This window comes from Salvelinus sp. IW2-2015, linkage group LG26, assembly GCF_002910315.2.
Source record: "Salvelinus sp. IW2-2015 linkage group LG26, ASM291031v2, whole genome shotgun sequence".
Classification (NCBI taxonomy): domain Eukaryota; kingdom Metazoa; phylum Chordata; class Actinopteri; order Salmoniformes; family Salmonidae; genus Salvelinus; species Salvelinus sp. IW2-2015.
The window spans coordinates 15388414-15409731 of record NC_036866.1 but is presented as its reverse complement, the minus strand read 5'-3'; the positions used below and the strand labels follow the sequence as shown (position 1 = coordinate 15409731).

Below are 21318 nucleotides of genomic sequence, written 5' to 3'. Positions count from 1 at the left end.
TTCTTGACACCAGGCATCCTCCAAAAGTCTTCGACTCACTGTGCGTGCAGATGCACTCACCACCTGCCTGCTGCATTCCTGAGCAAGCTCTGTACTGGTGGTGCCCGATCCGCAGCTGAATCAACTTTAGGAGATGGTCCTGGCGCTTGCTGGACTTTCTTGGGGCCTGAAGCTTCTTCACCACAACTGAACCGCTCTCCTTGAAGTCTTGATGCCGATAAATGGTTGATTTAGGTGCAATCTTACTGGCAGCGATATCCTTGCCTGTGAAGCCCTTTTTTGTGCAAAGCAATGATGACGGCACGTGTTTCCTTGCGGTAACCATGTTTGACAGAGGAAGAAAATGATTCCAAAGCACCACCCTCCTTTTGAAGCTTCCAGTCTGTTATTCGAACTCAATCAGCATGACAGAGTGATCTCCAGCCTTGTCCTCGTCAACACTCACACCTGTGTTAACGAGAGAATCACTGACATGATGTCAGTTAGTCATTTTGTGGCAGGGCTGAAATGCAGTGGAAATGTTTTTTGGGGATTCAGTTCATTTGCATGGCAAAGAGGGAATTTGCAGTTAATTGCAATTCATCTGATCACTCTTCATAACATTCTGGAGTATATGCAAATTGCCATCATACAAACTGAGGCAGCAGACTTTATGAAAATTCAAATTTGTGTCATTCTCAAAACCTTTGGCCACGACTGTATATAGCCTCGCTACTGTTATTTTTCACTGTCTTTTTACTGTTGTTTTTATTTCTCTACTTAACTATTGTTCACCTAATACCTTTTTTGCACAATTGGTTAGAGCCTGTAAGTAAGCATTTCACCGTAAGGTCTACACTTGTTGTATTCAGCGCACGTGACAAGTAAACTTTGATTTGATTTGAACATGGACAACCAGCTTTAACGAGAGGTATGTTACAGTAACCCACATAATCTAATAACAGTGTTATGTCTCGAGCCCAGCCACCCTTCTGAAACTTGGGCACCACTTGCACTGTGTAAATGTAATTAAACATGCTCTAACCCAAGCAAAACACCAACATGCAATTACCCAGGGCAGCCATATAACCCGACCCACTGGCCCTGACTGTCACATAGCACAGACAGACTCTATCACTAACTCAAACCAATGTTATTTACACATACATCCTATGTACCATCTATATTATGAATACATTTCACTCTTTAATTCTTAGGTTCCTTTAATGAAAATGTCAATATTTAATTTACGTGTCACCAAAACAGAACTCTTTAATATCGATAGAACATGTATTCCAACAACCATAATAGGTTTTAATGGTTTGAATCCATTTCCCAGATGCACCACAGACAGAAATACGATTTTGGATTAAAGTGGCATACTTACATATAGCGGAGCTTGCTGTGGATTTAGTTTCATGACACTGGACACTGTGGAGAGAAGAGGGAGAACATCAGAGTTAATAAATATAGTAAACCCCAAAGCAGAGGGCAGCATGAGGTAAGCAGCAATTATATAGTCTTACACTACCACTTCTCTGTGTCAGCTCCACACAACAGGCCAACAGCCTAAGTCAGACCATGGAAGGCGGTGGGGCTGCGGCAGCACTAGCCTTGGGTTCAGACGAGGCATTTAACAGACAAAATCAGGCCTAATAACCATCATTAAGGGCACATTACAGAAATGTAGCTGCCTGGGCCTATAATGGCTACCCTGTTCTTCCTTTTTCTCTTTTCCCTAAACTACGGAATCTAGCTGCTTTCTTTGTCTGTGTAGAACACTGCAGACAGAGAGACCATTCCTGAGGTTTGGGCTTTTGTTGTTAATGATTAAGGTCTAAATATTTTAGCATTTCTATGCTGTTTTCATGGACTACAGGTTGAAAAAATGTCTGTGAAGATGTGGTGGACCTTGATTCTGATCAGCTGAGCACTTTACATATGTACAGTCGTGGCCAAAGGTTTTGAGAATGACACAAATATTAATTTTCACAAAGTTTGCTGCAACAGTGTCTTTAGATATTTTTGTCAGATGTTACTATGGAATACTGAAGTATAATTACAAGCATTTCATACGTGTCAAAAGCTTTTATTGACAATTATATGAAGTTGATGCAAAGAGTCAATATTTGCAGTGTTAACCCTTCTTTTTCAAGACCTCTGCAATCCGCCCTGGCATGCTGTCAATTAACTTCTGGGCCACATCCTGACTGATGGCAGCCCATTCTTGCATAATCAATGCTTGGAGTTTGTCAGAATTTGTGGGTTTTTGCTTGTCCACCCACCTCTTGAGGATTGACCACAAGTTCTCAATGGGATTAAGGTCTGGGGAGTTTCCTGGCCATGGACCCAAAATATCGATGTTTTGTTCCCCGAGCCACTTAGTTATCACTTTTCCCTTATGACAAGGTGCTCCATCATGCTGGAAAAAGCATTGTTTGTCACCCAACTGTTCCTGGATGGTTGGGAGAAGTTGCTCTCAGAGGATGTGTTGGTACYATTCTTTATTCATGGCTGTGTTCTTAAGCAAAAATGTGAGTGAGCCCTCTCCCTTAACTGAGAAGCAACCCCACACATGAATGATCTCAGCATGCTTTATTGTTGGCATGACACAGGACTGATGGTGGCGCTCACCTTGTCTTCCCCGGACAAGCTTTTTTCCGGATGCCCCAAACAATCGGAAAGAGGATTCATCAGAGAAAATGACTTTACCCCAGTCCTCAGCCTGTCTCTTATACACATCTAGATGTGTATAAGAGACAGGAATATCAGTATGTCCCTGATGTTTTTCCTGGAGAGAAGTGGCTTCTTTGCTGCCCTTCTTGACACCAGGCCATCCTCCAAAAGTCTTCGACTCACTGTGCGTGCAGATGCACTCACACCTGAATGCTGCCATTCCTGAGCAAGCTCTGTACTGGTGGTGCCCCGATCCCGCAGCTGAATCAACTTTAGGAGATGGTCCTGGCGCTTGCTGGACTTTCTTGGGCGCCCTGAAGTCTTCTTCACAACAATTGAACCGCTCTCCTTGAAGTTCTTGATGATCCAATAAATGGTTGATTTAGGTGCAATCTTACTTTAGGTGCAATTCTTGCCTGTGAAGCCCTTTTTGTGCAAAGCAATGATGACGGCACATGTTTCCTTGAAGGTAACCATGTTTGACAGAGGAAGAACAATGATTCCAAACACCACCCTCCTTTTGAAGCTTCCAGTCTGTTATTCGAACTCAATCAGCATGACAGAGTGATCTCCAGCCTTGTCCTCGTCAACACTCACACCTGTGTTAACGAGAGAATCACTGACATGATGTCAGCTGGTCCTTTTGTGGCAAGTCTGAAATGCAGTGGAAATGTTTTTGGGGGATTCAGTTCATTTGCATGGCAAAGAGCGACTTTGCAATTAATTGCAATTCATCTGATCACTCTTCATAACATTCTGGAGTATATGCAAATTGCCATCATACAAACTGAGGYAGCAGACTTCGTGAAAATTAATATTTGTGTCATTCTCAAAACTTTTGGCCATGACTGTATATTATAAAATCTCTACATACAAAATTATCAACATAAATCATCTAAGCCAGTTGCATGTAAATGTGACTAGTTTCAGGAAACTAGGCGTATGTCGTGCGTCACTACTTCACAGGATATCCATTTGAACGTAAACTTCTCTTTTTTTTATCCAAATGCCTTCTGGAACGTGAACTTTCATGTGCCTTAATAACAAACTTGTATGCCATCTGTAAATACGAATACAATTGTTAAAAGTATGAGCCTAGTTGGTTTAGCCACAGAAAAGGCGAGGAACCTTCCCGCTAGCCATGATTGGCTGAGATAATGAGTAGGTTGGACATGCCGAGAGATGAGTTCGGATTGGTCTGCCATGTAGCATGCGTCTGTCTATAACATGTGCTGGTCAGTATGTGTAGGTAATAATTTCTAACTCTGTTTTTTGAAAGATATCACATAGCAGAAATGCAAAAAGTGTTGCTCTCTACTTCCTGGAGGACCGAGTTTTGAAATCAGGAGATGGGGAAAATTCTGACGTTTGATTGCAAATATGCAGATGAAGTCGAAAAGAGAACACACAAAAGGCTGTTGTATAAAACACGGTCTCCCAATTACATCTTCAAACTAAGGCAACAATGGCATCCGTGACAGAGGGAGAAGTGTCCATACATGTATATGGGTAAGAATCTAGCTAACTATATTTCCCGATATTACACGTTTCTAATTTTGTCAGAAAGTCATTTTCATTTCAAGTTAAAGCGTACTGTTAGCTAGCTAGCTAACATTAGCTGGATGGCTGGCTGGCTAGCTAGCTAAAGTTACGTATATGATCTGTGTAGTAATATTATTCATATYTCATAGCTATGTGCATTGCTAGTTATAGCCTAATCTTAGCTAGCTAGCTAACATTGAACCTGGTTGGTTAGCTACCAGAAGATTCATGCAGGGTAGTAACGTTATGAGTTGGTATTATGGCTCATTGTTTAGCTAGCTAGCTACATGTCTCAGCAGAAGACTCCGCTATGCAAGTAACCATTTTAATAGAACGTTCATGATGTCACTGCGACAACTGTCGATAGACGTAGTTGGTAAATTCGCTCCGATTTCAGAGCTCTCTCGTCTGAGTGTGCCAGAGCGCAGAATAACGGACGAATTTACGAATACTCAACACCCGTTGAATATGGCCGGTGTCAGTAAACGTTGGCAAAAAAGCGTAATTAAATTGTTGCCAGCAGCACAGTTGCAGTCATCAACGCTCTGAATAACATAAAAACAGCCTAACCGGCTAGAGTAAAATGAGCTGTTCCCTCATTTATGTCAGGAAGTAGCTAGTAAGCTAGCCAACATTAGCCAGTTAGCTTGGTTGTTGTTAGGTCAGAGCGCTCGGATCAACCCTACTCCTTGGCCAGAGCGTCCAGTGTGTGCTCTGAATTTACGAACGGACAATCTGACAACGCTCTGAGATTATGAATGCCCAAAGCGAACTCTGAGCACACTCTGGCACTCCAGATTGAATTTACGAACACACCCGTAGTATAAACCAGCCTTTAGTCTTGAAATCTTTGGTTGTTTAGTACATGGCCTCATGTGAATCCTTAAAGAGATGGTTTGGGGTTTAGGCTTAAGAGGGTGTGAACAAATCTGAATGGGTGTAGACAAAGAAGAGCTCTCCAGTAGGTGTATCAAAACATTCAAGGACAATTTCCTCAAAAGTGAGGTTACAAGTTTCAAAGCAGAAATACTTTCCTATTTTTCCTCAACTGTAGTGTATGATATACCATTTTCTAGCTCTGAGTCTCTGCTTTTATCCAATGTAAAAAACACAATTTCAAATTTTGCTACATAAGACCGAATTGAGCCGGTCCATCACAAATTAAATGCAAACTCTGATCCCGGGTCAGCTGATCTGTGTGACAAGGCTCTGTTCAAAGCAGCAACAGGAAGTGTCTCCATTGAAAAGTGAACAGAGAGGCCTAACAGGCCTGGCTGGCACAAGCCCTGCCATTCATCCCAAACATATCACTTTGCATGGCAAGTAGAGACCCATAGATATGCACAGGCAGACAGGCAGGGAAACTGTTATGGCCCAATAAATACAACACAGACAATGTTGCACTGCATTGAGCAATGGTAACTTTTAAAGAGACAGTAGCATTAGTTTTCCAACTGCAATACTTATTTCCTCTTTAGCATTACTTCATCATGTACTATGAACACACTTTGAACTTGCATCAGTTGTTATATCGTATTTGATCAATGCATAAAACCACACACACAAACAAACGCGCATGAGGCTGCCTGCCTTCTACACAACACAGAGTGACTGTGACACAGACCTCACTTCAGGTATATGTTTTGAGAGAACAGAGCAGGTCTGAGACTATGTGCGTGTGCCCTTGCCATGCTTTGGAATCTCAGTGTGCTGCCGAGTGTGATACCCATGTGAAACAGGGTGTGGGCTCTAACCAGCTCTACCCGGGCATGAAAACATCTATGCACCACACACACTAGGCCTTACTCAGACCACAGCAACACTGACTGAACTAGTCGCAACTAGCCTCTTTATTGTATCATTGAGGAGAATGTTCTCTCTTGCCAATCCATTAGGGCGTCCTTTTTATCTGTGAAGCAACCATTCAAATGGGAGCTGAGTAAATGGAAAAACCTTCCTTCTCATTATTATCTTGTCCACCTTCTGTCTACTTCAGATGATAATCCACCCCCCACTATTGTTTAGCAATCAGCCTCAAGTCACGTTCTGCAGGGGGGAGTTTAAAGAGGCAATCTGATTATTGAGTCTCAAGTCACACACTGTACCCATGCCCACTGACAAAATGAAAAACTGATTTGTTTTTGGAAGAATATATATGATTTTAAACTGAATTGCAGTCCTGTAGGTGCCGGTCACTCACATAGATTGTCTCTCAAATCCTTCATTGTGATGTCAAACTCCCAGTTATAATTCCCTTTAAAACCACCAGCACAACTGCACAGACCATAGCCCTGCCTGCCCAACCCCCACTATAAGCCACTGCTGCAGCTCGAGCACCAGCCCCATTCTAACCCTTCCCTCATCAAAGCCCCTGTTCCAGTCCCAGCTTAACCCCCATGAACCCTCAAAGTGAGTAAAAGCCCCAGCCTCAGCTCCAGCCTCATCCCCAGTCCCCAAAAATGATTTGGTTTAGCTAGCTTGCTAGCTAATGTTACCTAGCTGTGTAGCCTATATTATTATATGAATTACACTGYATGATAACGCTACTGTACTTTAATATTGGTATGGGAGAGGTAAATGTTCATTATTGATATGCTAAAATTACTTGATCATGAAGCATGCTGTTAGTTAGCTAGCTAGCCAGCAGGAGTGAGCTGTATAGCCTATTGTCAGCTAATTTAAGTGTAGGGATGAGAAAATAAACACTTTAATTGTCTGCACATGCTTGTGGATTGTTGCATTATGCAAGAGTGTAATATGGTTTGGTTGCATTATTCAATATTGCAACATGTTATAGAAGAAAAGTTGCTCGGATTGTTAAATAGTTTGTGCTTACTGGCTAGTGGCTACTGGGATATTTACGGTCAAAATGAGCTCCGGACCAAGAATGTCACATTGCCAGCCACAATGAAAGGTAAGGATTTAATGTGAATTGAAAAGTAGAAATCTCTTTTGCCACTCCACTCCTCCGACTTCCTCTCTCATAGTGGCAATAGGGCCTTAGACCCAGCCACATGCTGACCCCCAGCCACAAGCGTCAGACAGGGACCAGACAGCCTGCTGCTGTTGGCCTCACTCACTAAACAGGTGCTGATTTAACATGGAACTCATTCCAAACACATCATCAGCTTGTCCATATACTGAGCAGTGAAGTGATCACCACCAGCAAGGAACATCTCAATCTCTGCCAGTAGCCAGGACCAGGCAGGGACAGTTTGTCAGAAGGAGGAAGAAAGGCCTGACAGAGTGCTGTACGGTGAGCTGCTGAACATGGCTACAGAGGGGAGATTAAGAATGACGAAGGAAAAGAAACCGCAAAGAGACAAAAGTGGCTCCCTGAAGTAGAAAAACCCTATAGGATGGGCCAGGAGAGCGACTGTAGCGGCAAACTGCAGAATCAGCAAGGCTGCGGTTTTCCAACCATATCCATGTCTAAAGGCATTCACAAAAAAGTAGAGAGGGGGAACTGTTGTTTGTGTGCCTTGGCTAGCTCTCTCTGGCACCGCTGAAACTCGACCCGTACATTTGGTCTGCTCCAAAACCCCATAAACCCAATAAAAAGCCCACCATTCCAGAGGGGGAGAGGACAGGACAGGAAGTGGGGATCCAAATAGGGGGTATGGACAACAAGCAGCTCAGAGTCAGCTCCTCCCAGCATCATGAATAAGTCTGGAGGAGTGAGGGGGCATCCATCATGGGGCAGGTCATGCTCACTGTTCCTGGGACAGTTTCTAGTTCTTTCCTCCATAAATTGTGCTACTGTTGGAGTCAGATACACAGACAAGATAGAGGGATAATCAGCTATCTCTAATTATACACGTTGATCTCATCCTGATGCCCTAAGTCCTCACAGTCCAGTCTTGCATACAGAAAGAGCAGGTTTTCATCAAGGATATCTCTGTCCTTTGCTCCGTTCATCGGATGGACACACACAGTCCTATACATACTGACTCACACAGACAGAGCTTGAACTCTGACCTGTAAAGCATCTGGACATCAACTGACTGTCAAAAAAGCTGTAAGGAGAGATGCTAGTAGGGCTGTCACAGACTAAAAAAAATCTTGGTCGACCGAGAGTTGTCTGTTTCGACCAATCGATTGGTAGACATTTTCAAACCTGTATTTTTCCATATATARACACACCCTATGTTTGAATAAAATCAACTATATGTAGGCTACTGAGCTTGTCTGATGCTTTAAGCACTGCAATGAAAAATGAAGACACAAATTACTAAAGAGGGAGCCAGAGATCAATACGGCCTAACCAGAAGAAGAAAAAAAACTGTTCCTGACCCTTTTCCTTCCGCTGCCCAGTTAAGCTCCTGAAGTTGCTGGTAATAGGCTACACCAGCTGTCTGCAACCTTTTCCATTTGGAATGCCAAGTTATCCTAACATTTCTACTGATCTGCGTGCCAGTTATGATTTTTACATGCACATTTTTGTGGAACAGTTTCATTTCATATCTCAAAATCAAATGTCATGTGGTTAAATCAAAATTCTAAATGAAATTATATCAATCTACAAGTAACTTCTATTGCCATTGCCAATATGTAAAATAGCCAACATAAGCCAACAAATTGCAGCCCGCAGGTAGAAAATATCCTGATGAAAATATCCTATAAATCACATTGGCTACGTATGGCCTGTCTGCAAGGAACTTGAAAAATTTTATCAATTTTTGTATTAACTTGGTCCAGACCGAAGCAGTGCTAGCAAACTTGCAACATTGTATAGAATATTCTGGGTCCTCAGAGTTTCCTGAGCCAGTGAGCTCTGGGCAGACAGACACAGCTGTAGGCTATTTTGCGCAAGGGATAAGAAGTAAATCAGGTAGGCCTATTTTATGACGTTTCCACCAGATCAGAACATGACATTTTTTGTTTACTTGCTGTTTGATGCAAAGAAAAAAATACTTTGAGAATCTCCACAGTGATTGTTAGTTAAGACAATCAGAAGTAGTATCAGATCCCCAACTGGGCACACTTTTAGGCCTACATTTGCTCGCAAGCCAGGTAGATTAGTCTTACTTCAATATGCGTAATCAGGTGCATGCCCTTACTCAASATTGACAGGAGCTCTCCAAACAAAAGACAATGAATAAATTGACAAATAGTAAGTGGAATGAAATAAAGGTAGTGCCCTCTGAAAACAACGTGTCAACTCCTACACTGACAACGGTAAGACTGTAATAATAATACAGTGCATTCGGAAAGTACTCAGACCCCTTGACTTTTCAATATTTTGTTATGTTACAGCCTTACTCTAAAATGGAATAAATAAAAAATGATGCTCATCAATCTACACACAATACCCCATAATGTAAACAACTTTTAGAAATGTTACAATAAAAAACAGAAAGTCCTTATTTCCAGAAGTATTCAGACCCTTTGCTATAAGACTCGAAATTGAGCTCAGGTGCATCCTGTTTCCATTGATCATCCTTGAGATGTTTCTACAACCTGGAGTCCACCTGTGGTAAATTCAGTTGATTGGGCATGATTTGGAAAGGTCCACACATGTCTATATAAGGTCCCACATTTGAAAGTGCATGTCAGAGCAAAAACCAAGCCATGAGGTCGAAGGAATTGTCCCTAGAGCTCCAAGACAGGATTGTGTTAAGGCAAAGGGTACCAAAAAACAGCATTGAAGGTCCCCAAGAACACAGTGGCCTCCATCATTCTTAAATGGAAGAAGATTGGAACCACCAAGACTCTTTCTAGAGCTGTCCGCCCGGCCAAAATGAGCAATTGGGGGAGAAGGGCCTTGGTCAGGGAGGTGAACAAGAACCTGATAGTCACTCTGGCAGAGCTCTAGAGTACCTCTGTGGAGATGGTTGTCCTTCAGGAACATTCTCCCATCTCTGCAGCACTCCACCAATAAGGCCTTTACGGTAGAGTGGCCAGACGGAAGCCACTCAGTAAAAGGCACATAACAGCACGCTTGGAGTTTGCCAAAAGGCACCTAAAGGACTAGCAGACCATGAGAAACAACATTCTCTGGTCTGATGAAACCAAGATTGAACTCTTTGGCCTGAATGCCAACTGTCACATCTGGAGGAAACCTGGCACCATCCCTACGGTGAAGCATGGTGGTGGCARCAACATGCTGAGGGGATGTTTTTCAGTGGCAGGGACTGGGAGACTAGTCAGGTTCGAGGGAAAGATGAACGGAGCAAAGGACAGAAATATCCTTGATGAAAACCTGCTCCAGAGTGCTCAGGACCTAAGATGGGGGCGAAGGTTCACCTTCCAACAGGACACCGACCCTAAGCACACAGCCAAGACAAGGCAGGAGTCACTTTGGGACAAGTCCTCTCTGGATTAAAACCAAATTATAAAAAATGTACCATATTACGTATTGGATCACTAAAAAATACACATTTTACATTGCCATGTAGTTTACCAATTAAATGGTCTGACGGAGATGTGGACATACTCGGTATACAAATCCCAAAAGAAAGAAATGATCTCACTCCAATAAATTTTTATAGAAAGTTAGCAAAAATAGATAAGATCTTGYTACCATGGAAAGGAAAATACCTGTCTATTTGTGGAAAAATCACCGTGATTAACTCTTTAGTCATATCACAGTTTACCTATTTGCTTATGGTTTTGCCTACACCTAGTGACCTGCTTTTTAAATTATATGAACAAAAAATATTCAATTTTATTWGGAACGGCAAGCCAGATAAAATTAAAAKGGCCTATTTATATAATGAATATGAATTCGGAGGGCAGAAATTATTAAATATTAAAGCATTAGACCTCTCACTAAAGGCATCAGTCATACAAAAGTTATACTTAAATCCAAACTGGTTCTCTAGTAAATTGGTACGAATGTCTCATCCTATGTTCAAGAAGGGTTTTTTTCCCTTTATTCAGATTACACCTGTTCACTTTCGGTTGTTTGAAAAGGAAATAATCTCCAAAATATCCTTATTTTTTAAACAAGCCTTAGAAAGTTGGTTGCAATTTCAGTTTAATCCACCTGAAAGGACGGAACAAATAGTACAACAAATATTGTGGTTAAATTCAAATATAGTAATTGATAAAAAAAAACTGTATTTATCGAAGATTTTTTTTTAAAAGGTATAATTTTWGTGAATGATATCATAAATAGGACTGGTGGAGTTATGTCACACATGCWGCTAACACAGACATATGGAAATGTCTGCTCTACCCAAAATTACAACCAATTAATTGCAGCATTACCACAAAAATGGAAGAGGCAATTAGAAGGGGAAAAAAGTAAGGAACTTGTATGTCGGCCYTRTATTAAAGAACATAAATGGTTAAAGRAAAGTGTGATAAATAAAAACATATACCAATTTCATTTAAGGACCAAAAAACTGACAGCTGTGCCATATAAATTGCAAAATAGTTGGGAAGAGATTTGATGTATCCATTCCATGGCACATGTTTATGAATTGATACGCAAAACAACACCGGATTCAAAACTTCGAATTTTTCAATTTAAATTACTGTAAAAAATTCTTGCAACTAATAGAATGTTATATATATGGGGGATACAATCTTCCCAGCTCTGCAGATTCTGCTGTGAGGAGGCAGAGTCATTAGATCATTTATTTTGGTATTGTCCATATGTAGCTCGTTTTTGGTCACAGGTCCAGGAATGGCTTAAGAATTGCAACATTTGCCTAGAACTAACGCTACAGATAGCAATACTGGGGGATTTGAAAAGCCATAGTCAATCAATCAATAATATAATAATTATTTTAGCAAAAATGTTTATTTTTAATTTACAATCTGTAGAAGCTATGAGAATAGGAAGGTTCAAATCTTTTGTGAAGCATCACAGCACAGTTGAAAAATATATGGCAAATAAAAATCCGAAATGGATGATGTTGGAGGATAGATGGGAAGGGTTGAGTGGAACTGAAGGGTGGGACTAATAACAAGATAAACAATGTAGGGCATACGGGATCTGTGAAATGTGTTTATTAGTTTACTCCAATKGGGGGATCGGTGGTAGGGTTTGCGGGGAATAATAATAAAGGTATATTCTTTTTAAAAAGTATGTATGTCTATATAGGTAGGTGTAAAAAAGACAAGGCAGGAGTGGCTTCTGGACAAGTCTCTGAATGTCCTTGAGTGGCAAGACTTGAAACTGATCAAACATCTCTGGAGAGACTTCTGGAGAGACCTGAAAATATCTGTGCAGTGACGCTCCCCATCCAACCTGACAGAGCTTGAGAGGACCAGCAGAGAAGAATGGGAGAAACTCCCCAAAAACAGGTGTGCCAAGCTTGTAGCGTCATAACCAAGAAGACACAAGGCTGTTATCGCTGCCAAAGGTGCTTCAACAAAGTACTGAGTAAATTATCTGAATAGTTATGTATTGTGATATTTCCGTTTTTTATTTTAATATATTTGCCAAAATTTCTAAAAACCTGTTTTGATTTGTCATTATGGGGTATTGTGTGTAGATTAATGAGGCAAAAAAAAAGATTTAATTTATTTTAGAATAAGGCTGTAACATAAACAAAATGTGTAAAAAGTCAAGGGGTCTAAATACTTTCCGAATGCACTGTATATTGAATGCATTAACAGAAATCACCATAACAAAACAAACATTGTAGATTAGAAATGATGGGAATTAATGGTAAATGTACCACTGGTGATGTTAATGGATTTGTTCACTTAGACAGGCATGAATCAGACATGTGTCTCACGCGTGCCATAATTTTTAGTTATATGTTTGTTTAAAAAATCTTGGTCGACCAACAGCCTATCGACCAGTCGACAAATTGGGGTCAGCCCAAGATGCTAGCCAAGCTTGTCTTTCAGAATTTCACACTCTGTCTCTGCTATGCAGCATATTTTTGTTAAAGTTACACAAACCATACCAATGTCTTTCAAAGACACAAACAAATAACACAAAAGCTAGACCAAGTGGGATTATAGCAGAAAACTGCTTCATGATTTCCATTACCTGGAAAAAGATTTGGACACATATGTTTGGTGTTAGTTGTAGATGAACCCGCAGGGCTTCCGTAGTAAGTTCGTGTTCCCTGATATTAATCCTTAACAACAGGCCAGGGTACCTGTGGTGYATGACAGAGCGTTGCCTGGAGATTGTTCTATACATCTAGAGAAATACCCGTTACTAACCTATAATAACATCTGATCTTCAAAGGGAGAGAGAGAAGAGGGCCTGGCTCGCTGCTACTGCCCTGAAGTTGTAGTTGTTGCACAATAGACCACAGAACGAGTTCAGCCAGCATAAGCTAATACTGTTCCAGCGTAAGCTAAATTGCTGCTATAAGTTATGTAAGCAATGTTTTTATTAACATAACACTTACTTTCTCCGCTATGCAATCCGGTTACCGAGCTGGTCACGGGTGCACCTCAGCCACGCTCAAGGTCCTAAACAATATCATAACCACCATCGATAAAAGACAGTACTGTGCAGCCGTCTTCATCGACCTGGCCAAGGTCAATCACCGTATTCTTATCGGCAGACTCAACAGCCTTGGTTTCTCTAATGACTGCCTCGCCTGGTTCACTAACTACTTCCCAGATAGAGTTCAGTGTGTCAAATCGGAGGGCCTGTTGTCCGGAATTCTGGCAGTATCTATGGGGGTGCCACAGGTTTCAATTCTTGGGCCGACTCTTTTCTCTGTATACATCAATGATGTCGCTCTTGCTGCGAGTGATTCTCTGATCCACCTCTACGCAGACGACACCATTCTGTATACATCTGGCCATTCTTTGTACACCTGTCTCTTATACACATCTAGATGTGTATAAGAGACAGGTAAACTCTCCTTCCAGACTCATATTAAGCATCTCCAATCCAAAATTAAATCTAGAATCGGCTTCCTATTTCGCAACAAAGCCTCCTTCACTCATGCTGCCAAACATACCCTCGTAAAACTGACTATCCTACCGATCCTTGACTTCGGCGATGTCATTTACAAAATAGCCTCCAACACTCTACTCAGCAAATTGGATGCAGTCTATCACAGTGCCATCCGTTTTGTCACCAAAGCCCTATATACTACCCACCACTGTGACCTGTATGCTCTCGTTGGCTGGTCCTCGCTACATATTCATCGCCAAACCCACTGGCTCCAGGTCATCTATAAGTCTTTGCTAGGTAAAGCTCTGCTTTATCTCAGCTCACTGGTCACCATAGCAACACCTACCCGTAGCACGTGCTCCAGCAGGTATATTTCACTGGTCATCCCCAAAGCAAACACTTCCTTTGGCCGCCTTTCCTTCCAGTTCTCTGCTGCCAATGACTGGAACGAATTGCAAAAATCACTGAAGTTGGAGAATTATATCTCCCTCACTAGCTTTAAGCGTCAGCTGTCAGAGCAGCTTACTGATCGCTGCAGCTGTACACAGCCCATCTGTAAATAGCCCATCCAACCACCTACCTACCTCATCCCATATTTGTTTWGTTTTTCTGCTCTTTTGCACACCAGTATTTCTACTTGCACATCCTCATCTGCACATCTATCACTCCAGTGTTAATTGCTAAATTGAAATTACTTCGCCCCTATTGGCCTATTTATTGCCTTACCTCCTTACTTCATTTGCAAACACTGTATACAGATTTTTCTATTGTGTTATTGACTGTACGTTTGTTTATCCCATGTGTAACTCTGTGTTGTTGTTTTTGTCGCACTGCTTTGCTTTATCTTGGCCAGGTCGGAGTTGTAAATGAGAACTTGTTTTCAACTGGCCTACCTGGTTAAATAAAGGTGAAATTATTATTTTTTAATTGTATTTTTGGTTTTGCATTTTCATGCCAAAAATTTGCATCAGCAGAAAAAGGACCAGCCACTCATTCTGCACTCGAAAACATTTGAGTAAAAGGCGAGAAAGTGCTTACCGGTATTGTAATACTGATAATGGCTTTACTCAGTAATGGAGCGTGTAGTCTGACAAACCACGACACAACTAACATATTTACTCTGTTTGTGTACATCCTTGGGTTGTTGTCTCAGTCTATGTGGATGAGAGGAGTGTGTGTGGAGATGATTTGCTCTGCAACCCCAGCCTCAGTGGTGGTGGTGGCCAGGAYGGGTAATCAGTAAACAGAGGAATTGTGGCACATACCTCAGTGTGGTAGGAAGAGACATTGTTCCGCAACAAGAACAAGGTCAGTGAGTTTAACTTGATTTATTAATCTGGTGAAACACAGACCAGCAACACAGATAGTTAGAGCAGGCTGCAGAGTCTCTCAGGTTAAAGACCTAGAAGTAGAGTGTCCCACTAAACAAAAACACACAACTATGGTCAATCCCAGAATGAGTGGAGAACTCTGAGGAGTTCAGCAACTAAGGCCAGACACCTGTTTGTTTAGTCTGAGTAAATACATCAGACCACAGACTCCTCAGTGTTAGGCTCTACCTCTGGTCTCTGTTAGGGAGGCATTAACTGCACTTAAACTGTCTATTTCTCTTTTAAAAATCATAAAATATTAAAGTTCTGCTGCAGAACTAATATAGTGCAAATCAAATGCAAGGGAGTACCCCAGCAGTAAGTCTAGAGAGAGAGACAGCATTGATGTACTGTAGCTCAAGCCTAGGTAAGCCAACTCCCTGTTGAACTACACAATTACCAGGGAGGGATATTAGTGTGGATGTGGATGATGCTGAGACAACAGCATCATCCACATCCACTACATGAAGCCTGAAATAGCATTAGGYGATGACGGATTAGCTGGCTAACGCTAACCCATGTATTACATTACATTACATTTGGTTAGCTTTAACCCTCTCATCTGCACAATCCATCTCAACAGAGAAACAAAAAACAATGAATGGATGATAAGGACTCCCATGTCTTTCAACACAACACAATGACCGTCATGAGTTATTATATGAAAAGCATGGCAGCTATGAGGTATCATGGTATAAGAGCACGGCTGGAGCCCTGGTGGAGACTCTCATGCTGTTACATGTGCATGCCACCGTTTATGGTGGAGGAATGCATGAACAATCTGAGCTACAGAGGCTGATGTTCATTCACAAGGGTCTGCAGAAATAGTTTGGATGTCAATGTCCCTCTCGGTGGTGGTGTTGTTGCTGCGAGTCTGTGTGTGTATTTACAGAGCCGACTCAGAGGGATAACAGTGCATGGGGGGCTGATGCCGTCGACGCGCACACACACACACCCTTGTGACATTAACAGGATGTAGCATGTGTCACTCTCTAAGGAACTTCCTAGTGGAACATGGGAAAACCTTTGTACTGTGGACCAGTCAGGCCCTCTGAGAGGTCAAGGGTCATGTGCACCATCGCCTGCAGATTGCAGCCTTACATAACTGGTTGTGTAGCTGATAGCCATATGCAGGACAACAGAGTACATAGCAAAGACTATGGGCTATCTGAATTATTCTTAATTATTGTTAATCAAAGACTGGTATCTCTCTAACTATGACCAAGCCATGTGGTGGGAACAAATCATTATGCTAGGTAATGTTTAAATTAAAGAGATTCTCCGGTAGGTTTGTATATTTTTTTAGCCGGTAGTTCTAAAAGTAGTGCTCAAGAGCCAAAAGTGGTACTAGCCTCCAATGCTACGGAGCATGTCTTTAAGCACCGGAAGCATTCACTAGACGAGGGAAATACCAGCTTAAGTTGAGACCTTCAAAGCGCTCCAGCTTATCTACTCTACCATGACACGATTCCAATTTTGGCAAATCATTCTTTATGCATTCAACACCTTTCTTATCTATTACACTTGTTTACCATAGACCGTGGGGGGTGGGGGGGGGGGGTCTGTAAGAAGTCACCTTGGCCTTTACATGATACCATTGGCACCACTGTGACCGAGATAATGGCAAGGTAATGTTTCTAACACACACACACACAAAGGTGGAACATTGGCCCAGATTTTGTTCGTACAAGGAGTGATTAGATTGCATATCTGGCTTAATCATTTCACTTCAGTCACACTTTGTGATTTTAGCTGCCTGTCTCACCTCCTGGAGCTCAACAAATCAGCTGTCTCACAGTTAAGGTCTCCATGCCGACAGACAAACAAAAACAGCTCAGTTAGGAGATCCCTGCTGCAAGTCAATCCCAGGATTTCTAAATGGAGCCCTAGCCATTAAGGGAGTTAGCGAACTGTAGTGCTGGTAAATCAGATGGGAATATATAACAGCTACAGCTGGCACAGGATCATCATGTAGCAAGGCCAAGATTGGTTTCAGATATATTCAATGTCCTAAAAAATTACCCAACAACTGATGATTGATCTCACTGTTAATGCGTTTTGTAATACAATAGTGTCTAATCAGTCTTCAGACCAATAGCCTGGTGGAACACTTAACAGCTAGGAGTCAAGCAGAAATAGCCTGATGCTCACTGTGTCTAAATCTGTCTCTGGTGCTGTAAACAAGCCTCCTTCGTTTGGGGTCATGGCCTGTGTGCGACTGTGTGTTCTGAGGGTGGGACAGAATCTGTTCAGGTCAGCAGGACAGGAAGATGGGGGTTTGATGGCGTTAAAGTTTAACCAGAGGCCTGGTTAATGCTCACCCCATTGTTCACCGCAGGAGAGACTGGCCTCCCACAAACCACCATGAGCCACCTCTCCTCCAGAGGGAAGAGGAGAAACAAGGAGACAAAATGGAACATGTAGCATCTCTAAAGATCAGGTTTGGTATAGCAATTATTCAGAGTGCAAAAAAWAWATATATATATATATAAATGTAACGGGACATCTTTGAAGTAAACATGGGTCTTCTTAAAAAGGTTTAGCATTTGAGTGGCTGCTCTGAACCAGTGAAGGGTTTTGGTGGAATGCATACCAAGGATGGAGAACACTCAGAACAGACGGAGCATCTAAAAGGAACCTGATAACCGCTTGCTCTGAAAATGGCGGTGCCCAAATTAAGAGATCGCTAAGAGCCTTTTAAGAGGTTTTCATGCCAGCAAGAACCACTGGCGCACAGAAGAAAGCAAGGCTCTGGGGATGTTAGAGGAGGAGCAGTGGGAGATAAAGTAAGATGAGGATCAGCCCTTGAACTGCAGGTAAAGAAAATACCTTGTTAAATAGTAGCTGTCCGGTCACTGTTTCTAACACATAAATCAGTTAAATAGTCTCTCAAACAGGAGAGAGGGTGCATCTGCTTGCCTCTATTCACCATAACTATGACAGTCACACCATCACAAGCAGAAATCAGAGTCCAATTAAAAACCCAGTCTGATGACACTACCTCCCAGGCAGCTTGGCCACTTGAACACTCTGGCAGAGAGACAGAGAGCTACAGACAGACCAGAACACGACAGAGAGCTACGACAGACAGAGAGCGACAGAGACAGACAGACAGACAGACAGACGACAGAGAGCGACAGACAGACAGACAGACAGAGAGCGACAGACGACAGACAGACAGACAGACGACAGACAGACAGACAGACAGACAGACAGACAGACAGACAGACAGACAGACAGACAGACCAGACAGACAGACAGACAGAGACGACAGACAGACACACAGAGAACGACAGACAGACAAACAGACAGAGAGCGACAGACAGACAGAGAGCGCAGACAGAGAGCGACAGACAGACAGAGAGCGACAGACAGAACAGAGCAGCGACAGACAGACAGACAGCGACAGACAGACAGCCAGACAGACAGACGACAGAGAGCGACAGACAGACAGACAGAGAGCGACAGACAGAGAGCGACAGACAGACAGAGAGCGACAGACAGACAGAGCGCGACAGACAGACAGACAGACAGACGACAGAGCCCAGACAGACAGACAGACAGACAGACAGACAGACAGACAGACAGACAGACAGAACAGACAGACAGACAGACAGACAGACAGAGAGCGACAGACAGACACACAGACAGAGAGCGACAGACGACAGACAGACAGGAGCGACAGAACAGAGAGCGACAGACAGACAGAGAGCGACAGACAGACAGACAGAGACGACAGACAGACAGACAGACAGACAGAGACAGACAGACAGACAGACAGACAGACAGACAGACAGACAGACAGACAGACAGACAGACAGACAGACAGCGACAGACAGACAGACAGACAGACAGACAGACAGACAGACAGACAGGAGGCTGTGCTGACAATCCCCAATTCTCATCCACCTCTACACAGACTGCCATCCATTTGAAGTAAAAACAAAACATGGATCTCCAAATAGTAAATGATACAGGTGTAAGGCAGGAATAACATTGTGCCCAAAGCGAGCCATGTCTGTCTGTCTGTCTGTTCTATTCCTGACTGAAACCATAACACCGGAAATGGCGCTACACCAAACTGGAAGTCTTCCGACTAGCTTGGAAAGACAGTACCGAAGAGCCCTCACTGTTGCTCGATCATCCTATTTTTCCAACTTAATTGAGGAAAATAAGAACAATCCCAAATGTATGTTTGATACTGTCTTAAAGCTAACTAAAAAGCAGCATTGCCCAAGAAATGATGGCTTTCACTTCAGCAGTGATAAATTCATGAACTTCTTTGAGGAAAAGATCATGATCATTAGAAAGCAAATTACGGACTCCTCTTTAAATCTGGGTATTCCTCCAAAGCTCAGTTGTCCTGAGTCTGCACAACTCTGCCAGGACCTAGGATCAAGGGAGACACTCAAGTTTTTTAGTACTAGATCTCTAGACACATTGATGAAAATAATCATGGCCTCTAAACCTTCAAGCTGCATATTGGACCCTATTTCAACTAAACTACTGAAAGAGCTGCTTCCTGTGCTTGGTCCTCCTATGTTGAACATAATAAAYGTCTCTCTATCCACCGGATGTGTACCAAACTCACTAAAAGTGGCAGCAATAAAGCCTCTCTTGAAAAAGCCAAACCTTGACCCAGAAAATAGAAAAAACTAGTCGGCACTACCTCTAGTTCCCAATAGTCAATTCGAGAATCTTGCCGCTCACCCATAATGGAGATCCTTCAGAAAAATATATGTACGAAAGGCTGCTTGCGCAGTACCCAAACTCACTGTGTTCCTGGAAACTAAACAATGTATACGAAGCGCTTCAGTCTGGTTTTAGACCCTAATCATAGCACTGAGGACTGCAACTTCTGAAAGGTGGCCTCTGCGCATACTTGTCTCGTTTCCTAGATACCGCTTACTTGCTGCATGTTTTAGGATAGCCATGACTAACAACGGCACATTCTTTTAGGACGAGATTGCGAAACACCCAATTGTGTCTTACACGACTAGTTATCCGGCTCTGGTTTAGATCTTATCTTTCGGAAAGATATTCAGTTTTTCTCTGTGGATGGTTTTTGTCCTCCATTGACAATCAGTATGTAAATGTTGGTGTCATCCTCAAGGTTCCTCCTGTTTTTAGGACCACTATGGTTTTTCACTATATATTTTTCGCTCTTGTGATGTCTTCCGGGAAACATAATGTGTAACTTTCAATCACATGCTATGTGCGGATGACAAGCACAGCAAATCTCAGTTACAATTTCAATGAAACACTGGTGAACCCTGGGAAGTGGATGGCTGCAAATATTCTACTTTTAAATTCAGACAAAACAGAGATGCTTGTTCTAGGTCCAAAGAAACAAAGAGATACTCTGTTGAATCTGATAATTAATCTTGATGGTGTGTACAGTTGTCTCAAATAAAACTGTTAAGGACCTTGGCGTTACTACTGGACCCTGATCTCTCTTTTGACAAACATATCAAGACTGTTTCAAGGACAGCTTTTTTCCATCTACGTAACATTTCAAAAATCAGAAACTTTCTGTACAAAATTATGCGAAAATTCATCCATGCTTTTGTCACTTCTAGGTTGGACTACTGCAATGCTCTACTTTCCAGCTACCTGGATAAAGACTAAATAAACTTCAGTTAGTGCTAACACCGGCTGCTAGAATCTTGACTAGAACGGGAAAAAAATATCATATTACTCCAGTGCTAGCCTCTCACACTGGCTTCCTGTTAATTCGAGGGCTGATTTCAAGGTTTAACTGCTAACCTACAAAGCATTACATGGGCTTGCTCCTACCTATCTTTCCGATTTGGTCCTACCGTAATACCTACATGTACGCTACGGTCACAAGACGCAAGCCTCCTTACTGTCCTTAGAATTCTAAGCAAACAGCTGGAGGCCGGGCTTTCTCTCTATAGACGCTCAATT

At 42.3% G+C, this 21318-nt stretch overlaps 1 protein-coding gene across 7 annotated transcripts in view; it reads right to left on the bottom strand.

Annotated features, from left to right (window-relative positions):
• LOC111952162 (A-kinase anchor protein 13) overlaps nucleotides 1–21318 on the bottom strand; it is a 149405-nt gene that overhangs the window by 101297 nt on the left and 26790 nt on the right. For all 7 annotated transcript variants that reach the window (XM_023970700.3, XM_023970698.3, XM_023970701.2 and 4 more), the window contains exon 2: nucleotides 1367–1410. In XM_023970700.3, coding sequence (XP_023826468.1) covers nucleotides 1367–1399 — 33 coding nt within the window. In that variant the 5' untranslated portion in view covers nucleotides 1400–1410. The remainder of the gene's footprint in view (nucleotides 1–1366; nucleotides 1411–21318) is intronic.